The sequence below is a fragment of the Mobula birostris genome, chromosome 16 (genome assembly GCF_030028105.1).
Source record: "Mobula birostris isolate sMobBir1 chromosome 16, sMobBir1.hap1, whole genome shotgun sequence".
NCBI lineage: Eukaryota > Metazoa > Chordata > Chondrichthyes > Myliobatiformes > Myliobatidae > Mobula > Mobula birostris.
Genome location: NC_092385.1, coordinates 23,558,226 through 23,570,557, shown reverse-complemented (window position 1 = coordinate 23,570,557; position 12,332 = coordinate 23,558,226). Strand labels below are relative to the sequence as shown.

The window sequence follows — 12,332 nt, the reverse complement described above, 5'->3', positions numbered from 1 at the left end:
TCTTTACCTCTCCTCCTCTCTCCACTTTCGCAGGGATCACCCCCTCCAAGATTCCCTTTTTTTATTCATCCCTCCCCACTAATCCCCTTCCTGGCACTTATCTCTAAAAGCGGCCAAAGTGCTACACCTGCTCATTACCCTCTTCACTCATCTCCATTCAAGGCCCCAAACAGTCCTTCCAGTTGAGGGAACATTTCACCTGCAAATCTGCTGGGGTTGTCTGTTGTCTCTCCTGCGCCCGATGCACCCTCCTCTGTATCGATGAAGCCCATTGTAAATTGGAGGACTACTTCATTGACAACCTCTGCTCTATGTGCCAAAAGCAGAACTTCCTGGTAGCCAAACATTTTAATTCCAATTCCCGTTCCAATACGTCAGTCTGTGACCTCCTGTTGTGCCAAGATGAGGTCACCCTCAGGGTGGAGGAGCAACACCTTGAATTTCATCTGGGTAACCTCCAACCTGATGGCGTGAATTTAAGTTTCTCCTTCTGGTTAAAAAAAATTCTCTCTCCTTCCCCTATTCTTCTATTTCCCCACACTGACCTCTTATCTGTTCTCAATTGCCTATCACCTCTCACTGGGTCTTCTCTTTCACTTCCTCCTATGGTCCACTCTCCTCTCCTATCAGATTCGTCCCTTTTCAGCCCTTTATTTTTCCTACCCACTTGGCTTCACCTGTCACCTTCTAACTATCCTTCTTCCCCTCTCCCAGTAATTTTATTCTGCCATCTTCCCCCTTCCATTCCAGTGCTGAAGAAGGGTCTCAACCCGAGACGTCGACTGATAATTCATTTCCACAGATGCTGCCTGATGTGCTGAGTTCCTCCAGCGTTTGGAATGTGTTGCTTCAACAACAGTCTCCTGTCCCAATTAAGCACCGTGGTGTCCCAAATAAACAAAGGGGAATTCCAGCTATTTTCCTGATTAGATTTTGTTCTTTAAGAGTTGGCCCAAATAAACAGCTGCACCGATTAACCAAAGACCCAATTAACTTGCATCCATTGTAACTCCAATAAGTTGAGTTCAGAATTGGTGTAGGAATATGTTGTAGAGGTCATCTGAGAAATGGGTAATTGGGGCTAGTTAAGGAGAGAAAATGAGCATAAAACAATGTTGGGCTGTAGAATATACGCAGAAGTTCAAGCTGTACTAATTGAAGGAACGAAACAGAACCAATATCACAGGCACAATTGCCTAGTTAGGATACAGAGAAAAGTGAGTTAACTGAAGTTGTGAAATACAGTATTGAGCGAAGGCTGCAATGTGCCAAGAGATGTGGTAATGTTCCTCAGGCTTACTCTGGGCCATTTTATGGTACAGGAGGCTGCAGATGGACACATCGGAATATGAATAGGATGAAGTATTAAGTGGTAGACACCACGAAGCTCTCATTTACCCCAGTGAATTGATTGTGTGTGCTCAGTAAAATGGTCACCCATTTTGCAATTGTTGTTTTTTTTTTCCCAGAAGAGACCATATTACAAGCATCCAATGGATTACACTGGACTGGAGTGCAATTGAATTTGCTTCTTCACTTGGAAGAATTGTTTGGGTCCCTGAATGGTGAGAAGGGTAGAGCTGTGTTCCTTTAACTTCTTTCCTTCTTGTCAACGAGGGAATCAAACATGCAAAGAAGAGCGAATCTTATGAATTCTTCACTCACAATGGCTGTGGTAGCTAAGTCACTGAATATATTTAAAGTCTTAAATTGATAGGTTTTTAGATTTTAAGAGAATCAAAGGATTATGGGCAGTGTAGGAAGGTGGTGCTGAGAGAATACATTTACAAGGATCTTACTGAAAGGCAGAGTGGCTCTGTAGCCCATTCTTGCTCTTACGCCATCTTATTATAAATGCCTCTTCAAATTCACTACATCACTTGGCCAGTTTTAAAGACTGAGTTCAATATTTGCCCCGATGAAACAAAAGCAAAGCTGTAATATCTGACATATTATGCCATTCATTTTTAAATGGCATAGCTTAGAAGACAATCATACATCTTAGTGTGTAATTTAGCAAGGAATTAATTGACTATGATCTGATAAATCTAGATAAGAGTAAATAACCAAGAAAAGCATGTACATGAAATTGGTTATTTATGGAAGGCACTCACAGCTGCAAGAAAAATCTATGTCCTGGTAATGATTTTTTAATGTACAGTCCTTCGTTGAAATTTGTTCATAAAATCCTTGTTGGAATGGTGCATTGATTTCTCCATCTAAAATCAAATTGTTACGCTATTGGCCTCCATTAAGTCAAATCCTGCTCTGAGGGGCAGCAAATAGAAATGGACGATTGCTCAGGAAGTATATGCTCATATTGTAAATGTTATTTTGTGCAAGTTTCAGCTGTAAACAGTGTCCGATATTATGCACAATGTCCTGATTGTATACTTGCTATTAACAGCTAGCAACTTGTCATATGTTTTATGGATTGGCTGTAATTTTGGCTGATTCTAATATGACATTAATGTTTTTCTGGCCAAGCCTTAGTTTCTTTCCAGGCCAAGATTCTGGCAAGACATTCATCAATGCACGGCTGACTTTTTGTCAGTGGTAAAGAAAATTAGATATTATTTAGGCAATTTCCGTTAGCTTGGCAATGAGAGAAAGGAGATGAGAATCTAGAGTGCATGGAAAATATTGCACATGTCACCAGTTGCTTGAGCTGTAGCAGTGGATGCTCTGTAATTTGGAATGAAGTCCATGTTGTTGAAAAAAAACACACATTGATATATTTTAACCATAGTGAAAAGTAAACATGGTCTACATAGAATGTAATTGCATGTGGTTCATGTTAGAAGGAAATTCTAAAGGTAAAGAAATGTGGTGAAAGTAGGTCAAGCTGAAGAGTAATGTGGTGCAAGCCCAACAACATAATGAGGAAGCAATCTACTGATCGGTTAAATGATTGAATGTACTCCTAACAGCATCTCAGGTGGCAGACTCAGATCCTTTTAGTCAAGGAAGGGATCCTGGTTGAACTACAAAGACTATTTTTCCTGTTAAAATATAAGCAAGTCCAAGACCTCAGTGAATGCATTGTTGAACACTGAAGTCCTGAACTTGCTGACAGATAGAGAGTGCCAAATCTGTTGAGTCCAACAATGAAATTTCACTTTGCTGAGACTTGGCGCAAGACAGTAGAACCTTTTGCCTTCCGAGAAACTTGCAGGGAACTGGATAATAATACAAAGGAAAACGTGAATTTGGTTCTTCAAATTATTTTAGTTCACTTTAATATTGTTATATCTTGGTTTATGCGTACTTAGAAAATGTCACTGATGATTATTTTAAATACTTTAATTTTACTTGTATACATAAGTTATATAAATCAAGGGTCTTCAGTGAATTTTCAAAATTGTTAAAGCTTTGTTGCACTTGTTACGGGGAGCTGGGAGGTTTTGTGCAGTCAGAACTTCCAGGACATTTTGGGTGCTACTTTATGATGCCAGTGAGGAACTTGCTGCTGCTGTTCACGTTATGTTGATGGAATCCAGGACATATTGAAGCAGCAAGATCGACAATTTAAAGGCAGACCAGATAAATACAGATGTGGAGTAAATGCATGGCATTTGGGCTGTTGTCAGCAAGGTCTGACTTTAAAAGTAATGACGATGATGATGACGTCGACTCAGACCAAAGTAATAATTACCTTGTTTTATTTACATTTTGAGAACGTGATTTCTGAATGAGAAAATGGAGCTTACATTCTGACCCGTATTGCATAACTGGAATTCCAAGATTGACCTTTAATACAATTCTTAATGTGATTTAAGAAAGGAACTGCAGAAATTATTTCTTAATATTCATGATCCAATTTTATTTCTTAGTGACTTCCAAATAAATCATGACTTGTTGGTAGAGACATCATTCTTCCCTGATTGCCTACAACCTTCTCAATGAACTTCTATGGATTAAAATCATAACATTTGCTGACAGCTTGTTCCTCTACTTACATATGTGATTTTTGAACTAGATGCTAGGTTATGGCTAGCATGTTGATAGCTTTCCATCAGATTTTTCTTCACCCATGAGACTTTTTCTCTTCAACTTTGACCACCTTCTTCATGAATAAACTCAGATTCATGGTTAACTAGGACAGAGAAACTAAGTGCAATGCAAAGTCTCCTCATTGCTCACTTCTGCCATTGCTGAGATCGTAATTGGCTATGTCATTGGAATACACACTTTAAGCTACTGTTGCAAGTTCATGACCATTTCAATTATTTTAAAAAATTGTGCAAAATAATTGGTTCTAACAATCAATGCTGTCATTCAGGCTTTCCCTTTAGGATAATTTTAGTGTTTAAGGAAAGCTGCATAAGGTTTAATCTATTCTTAGTTTGTTAATGATTTATTGACAGATCGATGAATATCCTTTTATATATTCCATAGTAGATATTGCCAGTTATTATATCACTCTTTTGCTCTGTGATATGACTCAAAGCTCAAATGTGCAATTTTTATTCATCAGTAGTATTGAAATTATTGTCAGTCATATAAAGTATTATTAGTTGTAGATATTATTGGAATATAAATCATGAACTAAAGTATATTATCCTGTGATGGTAATATTTCAAGACAAGCATTATAGATTTTATTGTTCAACACTCAACATTGACTATGTTTAGGATTGGATGCCCTAGGATCCCCAAGAGCCTTGCTTTATTTATTTATTTATCTGTCTACCTATCTCTCTCTCTCTCTCTCTTCTATATTATGTATTGCATTGAACTGCTGCTGCTAAGTTAACAAATTTCATGTCACATGCCGGTGATAATAAACCTAATTCTGATTCTGATTCTCTGCATCCTAGAATCCGAAAAGGAACTTGTGCCATCTGGCATTTGGGTCTTGCTTTGAACAAACTTATTTTTCATCATGTGTGCTGAGCACAATGTCCATTGGATATGTTGAAAAACTTACACTTTTAAAAATGGTTCTATGTAAGCAGGTTCTCTTAAAGAAGCAGTTGAAACAAAATTCCAAGTTCAGAACTTAATATTGTGCTTCTATTTTTAATGTTTGCTTAGCTGACCTTGATCTGTAGATTATGGTTAATGGGGAAAAGCTTGGCTTGCACAAAAATAACCTGTCTACAAAAAAGATTTAACTTAATCCACACATATTACTTAAGGAGCATTAAGTATGCATTCACTAAAATAACACAATTAACACTTTCCAGTTTATTGACAGAATTAAGCATGCTTTCAGTTATCCTGATTTTTATAATATGTGGTACTAAAAGTTGGCATTGCATATCTTGGTAAAAAAAATTATAATGCTCAAGGCAAAGGCAAAATATATAAAGCATTTAGGAAGTTGAAAGCTATTACATATTGTGTTCATTATAACGGAATCAATGTGAAGTGTTTTATGGCTATCAAATCACGACAGCTTGACAATCAGTCACTGTTTTGCCCATTTAAGATCATCCTTGGTCATCTGTGATGTTTATTTGAAAAATGATTTCAGTACAAACACTATTAGGCTCCAAATGGGAAATGTTGTAATGTGAACAAAGTCACTGGAAAGACACAGCTGGTAGATATGCAGTAGTCTTTTATTCAACAAAAGTAGACACATTAGGCATCATGTTAAGACCCTTACAGAAGAAGAGGCCTGTTCAACCCAATGTTACATGACATTTTATATGCTGAAGATCAAAGGATGATTCTGTATATACAATGTATCTACAAGGCTTCCTTTGAATTATGTATAACTTTCACTCCTCCTTCTCACACTCACACCAAGACACTCAAAAGAATGTGAAATCAGCATTGTCTGGTTTTCTAGTTAACTGCAGTTCAACCCATTGTCCAGAGCTGCATTTTAAATTGAATCTACAGTCCATATTCAGATCTGAAGTTTGGTGAATTAACTTAGTTGCTGAAGTTAATAGTTAATATTTTGCTATTTGTCCTAATCCCAAAAAATACCCTAACAATAAACAATATTCTATTTTAATAACAATGAAAAATTGAATATCCACATATTACACATTATATGTGTGCCATAATAAAACTGTAGTGCTTTCAAATGTCAAAAATGTTGTATGTTCATAAGAAGCAAATGGAAATGATAGATCTGAAAATTATCAACTGTAAAAATCTAATTTATGAAGTTAGAAAATAGTTTATAGATTAAATTCTATTATCAAATAGGTCCTGATATTTTTTGCCAGTCCTTACAATTTAACTTCATAACTTGTAGACCTTCCATATCATATATCCTTTACAATATATGTGCATCTCTGACCAGTAATTTGACCTGTACAGTCATGTCTTTTTGGCACAGAATGAAGCTTTTTGCAAAAGTTAGTCAAATAAACATACCTGTTCATATCATGATGATTAGCAGAGAAATGTATGTTAGTTTTGGGCTTGTGTCTGCAAGTGTGGCATAGTCTGTAGACTCTGGATCATAGCCAGCATAAAAATTCAGTGACAACTGTAATTCATTATCATTCTACAAATACAGTACTTGGATATTTTTGTTCTTTTTACCCGAGGCAGCATTCTGAAAGACACACATCAAGTTAGAAGGTTCAGTTCAATGGTATTTAATGTTTTTAGCATTTGATATTGCAAAATCTTGATTAAAGAAAAATGTTGCTGAATGACAAAAAGCCACAAGATGGCAGATTTTAAGTTCCCAACTGAACAATTTAGAATAAATTTAGGTGCCCTTTCTTTAACTTAAAACACTTTGCAGTGTTGGTGAAATTTTAAATTAAAGGGGAAAAGGAGGGCTACTGGCATCTTAAAACCAACTGCTTCAGGTAGAGGGGCTCGTCAGCTGTGGTTGGCAGCTCATCCCGGAGAAGGAAAACTCTGATCTCAATCATCCACTGCCTTGTGGCTATACTCACTCATGGGAAAAAATTTGGGGCTGGAGTCCCGAAGGCAGTTCTATATTGAATTCAACGCTAACTGGCAACACCTGTGACATCACTGGTGCCACATTGCGCCAGTCTCTGCCCTTCACTCGCTGCATGGAGAGGGGGAGTCTGTTGCATTGCAACACCTTGCTTCCCATATTGTATTGCCCTGGCTTGCATATCTCGTTATCTCATAGACAGCTAGGGCACAATATCCATGGTCAACCCCAACCAAGGAAAGGGTTCATGTTATTTTAAACTTTTCCTCAGATTTTCCTTGTTTATAATGAGAATGATGAGGTGAAAATTTTCCAGTGGTTTCTTCAGTCATATATCTCTTTGTTCGTCGGTTTGCCTTTGGAAATGTCATCTCCCAGGTTTCTAACATTTTATGGTATGATAAAAGGTTACATACTCTTCTTTAGCTTTCATCATAACTATCCTTTTACTTTAGCTGTGAAATATACTTGCTACAGGCAAAATAAAATATGACAGATTTTCCTTCCCCTCCCTCAACTCTCTGCTTCTGTGAAGCACTGCAGCTGGCAGGCTGGGTTCAAACTGATAAAATACCATATGTAAGTGAAAAAAAGAGTTGAATATCAGGGAATGTTATAACTTAAATCTATGACTACAGTAGTAGAAGCCAGTCATCTCTTAAGTTACCGGTGGTCTTTAAATGGGTTAACAAAATACTGACATTTGCATGCAACAAAGAAAGTTCAGTTATTTCACTAGTCTAATTCTTTTAGTCTCAAATGAAGTGATAAATGGTGTAATTGATGTACAGAAAGACATCACAAAAATAAGGTGGTGTTCACCAATGATTCCTTCCCTGACCAGAGTGCCTAGTTTCGAAAATGTATTTTGTTTCAAGGTTGATGAAGGTTCTAATTTAACTATATCAGAAATATTTTCAAATTTGAAAGTCAAACAACGTTAAATTGCAGTTGTTTTGCATGACCAAATTGATTGTCATGCAAAAGCAAAATAACATGGAAGTTCACAAACTTAAGCTCATAAAAGTTGTGGCAACAGCCAGTAGGTCAGGCAGCAATTGTCGAGGGAGAAAGAGAATTCCAATCTCAGATCAGTGACCATTCATTTGAACACTTATAATGAAAGATTACTCAACTGAAGTATTAACTCTTTATTTCTCTGTGAATTGGTTATTGCTGTGTACACATCCAGAGCATGCTCACAAACCATGATTTTTATTAAAACCTGGTTTTAGAATTTTTTATGTACATTCTCGCTGATTCATTTCGCTGTACCTCTAAGCTTCATACATTGCGACTGTTATATTAAAAAATAAGGATTATCTCAATATGTTAGTAAACTTAAAAGTGATCAATATTTTCTTGCATTTGTGGATCATGCATGAAGTAATAGTACAGACATTCAAAAAGTTAGCAGTGCCTTTGACCTAGTAAAGTTGCCAAAAATGGAAGTAGTTTGTTGTAGAAATAACTCATGACTTTGGGTACAGATATTATTGTGCATACATGGTAAAATGGAAGAGAATAAGGTTAGTTTGTACATTAATAAAATATTTTCTTTTGTAATTACTAAGTTTATTTTGTTGCCTTGTGTAGATTGAAAATCTTCAGGAACAACTTAAAGACAAAGACAAGCAGCTCAATAACTTGAAAGACCGAGTTAAGTCATTGCAGACAGATTCCAGTAATACAGATACAGCACTGGCAACCCTAGAAGAAGCTTTATCAGAGAAGGTAATTAATTATGTTTAAGTTCTTGAAACATCATTCATTCATATATTATGATACTTGTGCATTAAAGAAAATGAATGTTTCTGAAGGAGTACCTTTTGAATATATTCTTTTCAAATGGAAAATGCTTAATGGGGCATGCTCATCCCATTGCTTTGGCTTTTCTTCATCAAGGCAGCAATGGAAGTATTATTGAGATCTTTTCCATTTCTACTGCTTGAGACTGGAGTGGATTAGTTCCATTAACCATCATTTTCTATTTCCTTTCAAGATTTAAGTGTGTAATTGCCATGCAGTCATTGTAAATTTCTCTTGCTTCCTAGCTAATAAGCGAATTTGTGAATAGGTGAATTTGCATGGAGATCTGAAAATGGAAATGGTGTTGTTAGCCCGCATATAGTTGCACTTGGGGACTAAACACAATGGATTTACTCCACCTGGTGTTTAGCTGGAGAAAACTGAAAATGGATGTCCTGCGAGTAGTCTGAGTTTAGAAGCAGTGGGGTAGATTGTAGCTGTTAATGTATAGTTATAAACTGATGCCACATTTGTAGATTTGTTTCCAGATACAGAATGCAAGTTTGAATAAGGTGAGGACACAGGGGTTGCGTGAGATCCCAAGGATGGAATTGCAGAATCAGGTGATGCGATTGTTAAAAATGCTCTGTTTAAAATTATATATCTGAGAACAGAAGCAAGTACAGGTGTCCCCCGCTTTTCGAACATTTGCTTTACGAAACCTCACTGTTACGAAAGACCTACATTAGTTACCTGTTTTCGCTAACAGAAGGTGTTTTCACTGTTACGAAAAAAGGCACCGTGCGCCCCGTGCAGCCAAGCTCCTCCCCTGGAACTGCATTCTAGCCGGCATTGCTTAAACACGTGCCTGTGAGCAGCCGTTTGCAAGATCAGTTCTAAGGTATCGGAAAAGACTAAAAGAGTTCGTAAGGGTGTTACACTTAGCGTAAAACTAGATATAATTAAATGTTTCGATCGTGGTGAACGAAGTAAGGACAAAGTGAGTTTGGCTTGTGGAAGTTGGCGAAGATGATGTTGAAGAGGTTTTGGCATCCCATGACCAAGAACTGATAGATGAAGAGCTGATACAATTGGAAGAGGAAAGGATAACAATTGAAACTGAATGCAGTAGCGAACGGACCGAAAGTGAAGTTGTCCAGCAACTACGTGAGATTTTTGCTGCAATTGACAACAATGATTGCAGAAAAATACGACTTTAATTTTGAAAGGGTACATAGGTTTAAGGCATATTTGCAAGTTGGTTTGAGTGCTTACAAAGAACTGTATGATAGAAAAATGCGCGAGGCTAAGCAGTCAAGCATACTGTCGCTTTTTAAGCTTTCCACATCAGCCATAGCAGACAACAAACCTCGACCTTCTACATCGAGGCTGGCAGACATAGAAAAAGATGACCTGCCTGCCCTGGTGGAAACAGACGACGATGAGATGACACCCCAGTGCCCCACCACCGCAACCCCCGGGCCGCGGAGAATGCAGTGGTAGCCGGGACACACCCAACATATCTTTAAGAAAAAAGCTGAAGTAAACAAGCTAACTAATTAGGTGCCGCCTGGCACGTAAATGTCGGCCCCGATTGTGTCACCTCTGATCGGTTAGCTTGTTTATTTAATTAGCTTGTTTATTTCGGTTTTTTTTCTTAAGAAGTGCTGGGTGTGTCCTGGCTACTGCTGTACCACTGCATTCTTCGCGGTCCGCAGCCTGGAGGTTGGGGACCACTGCACCACCCCAACCTCCAACGACTCAGCCTAACACACCATCATCAGTATGCTTGGTGCTGTCATCCCGATTCTGGTAAGTGATACTACACTGTACATACATTATTTCTACTTTATATAGGCTGTGTATTTTTATGTGTTATTTGATATGATTTGGCAGCTTCATAGCTTAAGGGTTACTGGAGAGAGTGTTTCTGCCAAGAGCGCTTACGTGAGATTTTCGCTACAGAGAACAGTGCGGCAATGATTGTAGAAAAGTGTTTCTACTTTATATAGGCTGTGTATTTATCATATCATTCCTGCTTTTACTATATGTTACTGTTATTTTAGGGTTTATGTGTTATTTGGCATGATTTGGTAGGTTATTTTTGGGTCTGCAAATGCTCACAAATTTTTCCCATGTAAATAAATGGTAATTGCTTCTTCACTTTACGACATTCCGGCTTATGAACCGTTTCATAGGAACGCTGTACCTTCGGATGGCAGGGGAAACCTGTAACAGCAGTTCCATTTAGTTCGACAGTGGAGTGAATAAATGGTAACTTGATCAAAGATTGCAGAGTGATGGAATAAATGAAAGGGTTTAAGCTTCATATTCAAGGTCTCAGGGTGGCAATGTTGTTTGGGACATTTGGAAGGGGCTTACTTGTTATGTGCTGTGTTGTATGACGTAGGCGATTGTGGTCTTTCTATCATCATGATTGTTCTTGGCAAATTTTTCTACAGAAGTGGTTTGCTATTGCCTTCTTCTGGGCAGTGCCTTTACAAGATGGATTATCCCAACCATTATCAATACTCTTCAAAGATTGTATGCCTAGTGTCAGAGGTCACATAACCAGGATTTGTGATATGCACCAGCTGCTCATAGAACCATCCACCATCTGCTCCCATGGCTTCATGTGACCTGGTGGTGGTGGTGGGTGGGGGGGTGGCGGGGTTGCTAGGCAGGTGCTACACCTTGCCCAAGGCAGACCTGCAGGCTAGTGGAGGGAAGGAATGCCTTACACTTCCTTTGGTAGAGACCGCCCTGGGAAGGGGTGGGAGGTTTGATTGAGGAGCTTGCTTAAATGAGAAACTTTGGTTGATTTGCATGCGGATCAAAGTGAATGACATATCAGATGAAATATTTGTCTTAGAAAATCAGAAGAGCCTTGGATGTTTATTTTTTTTTGCCTGGGCAAAGTAGTCCCAGGAGAAAAGAATTATGTTATAAAGCCACTAATTGTGAGAGCCACAAATTGTGGGTGGAATTTTGTCAGAATAGGATTATAAAAATGGAAGCTGGGCCATGTAGAAAAGTTGAGCCTTAAGGTCAGGCTGAGTTGTGGTGCTGCTGATGTGGTTGAGAGGAAGAGAAATATGTCTGGATCTTGGGAACATATAAGTTAGGAGCAAAGGCAACTGCTCAGTCCTGGGAGACTGCTCTATCATTCAATAACAACATGGCTGGTCTGACTGTAATCTCACCCCTGCATTTTTGTCTATCCTGGTAATCTTTTCATACCCTTGTTTATCAAAAAGTACTTTACAACTGCCCTAAATATTCAAAGACTCTGCACCTTTGAGGTAAATAATACACATATTCTTGACCACTGAAAGAGAAACAAAAAACCTTAACTATGCTTTAAATGTTGTCCCTCAATTTTCAAACATTGATCCCTGATTTTAAGTTTTCATGTTGGAAATCTGCTCTCCATCTGTACTTATCAATGACCTGTTTACTGGTGTTTAGTTTGGATTTCCCTAGGGCTACTTGACTCCAACTCTCAAAGCCCTGGTGCAAACATAGCTAAAAGGCTGAATTCCAGGGCTAAGAGGTAAGTGCTCATGAATTCCAGATAAGAATCAACAGGCAGTCAACGTGGCTCTGGGTTGGGGAAGTCATGTCTTACTTGACTGAGTTTTTCAAGGAGGAAGGTGATTGACGGAGGTGGAGTTGTGGTTGTTGTCGATGTGGATTTTAGT

At 38.2% G+C, this 12,332-nt stretch overlaps 1 protein-coding gene across 2 annotated transcripts in view; it reads left to right on the top strand.

Moving 5' to 3' along the window:
- LOC140210846 (ERC protein 2) overlaps positions 1 to 12,332 on the top strand; it is an 880,422-nt gene that overhangs the window by 399,158 nt on the left and 468,932 nt on the right. For both annotated transcript variants that reach the window (XM_072280109.1, XM_072280108.1), the window contains one exon: positions 8,479 to 8,616. In XM_072280109.1, coding sequence (XP_072136210.1) covers positions 8,479 to 8,616 — 138 coding nt within the window. The remainder of the gene's footprint in view (positions 1 to 8,478; positions 8,617 to 12,332) is intronic.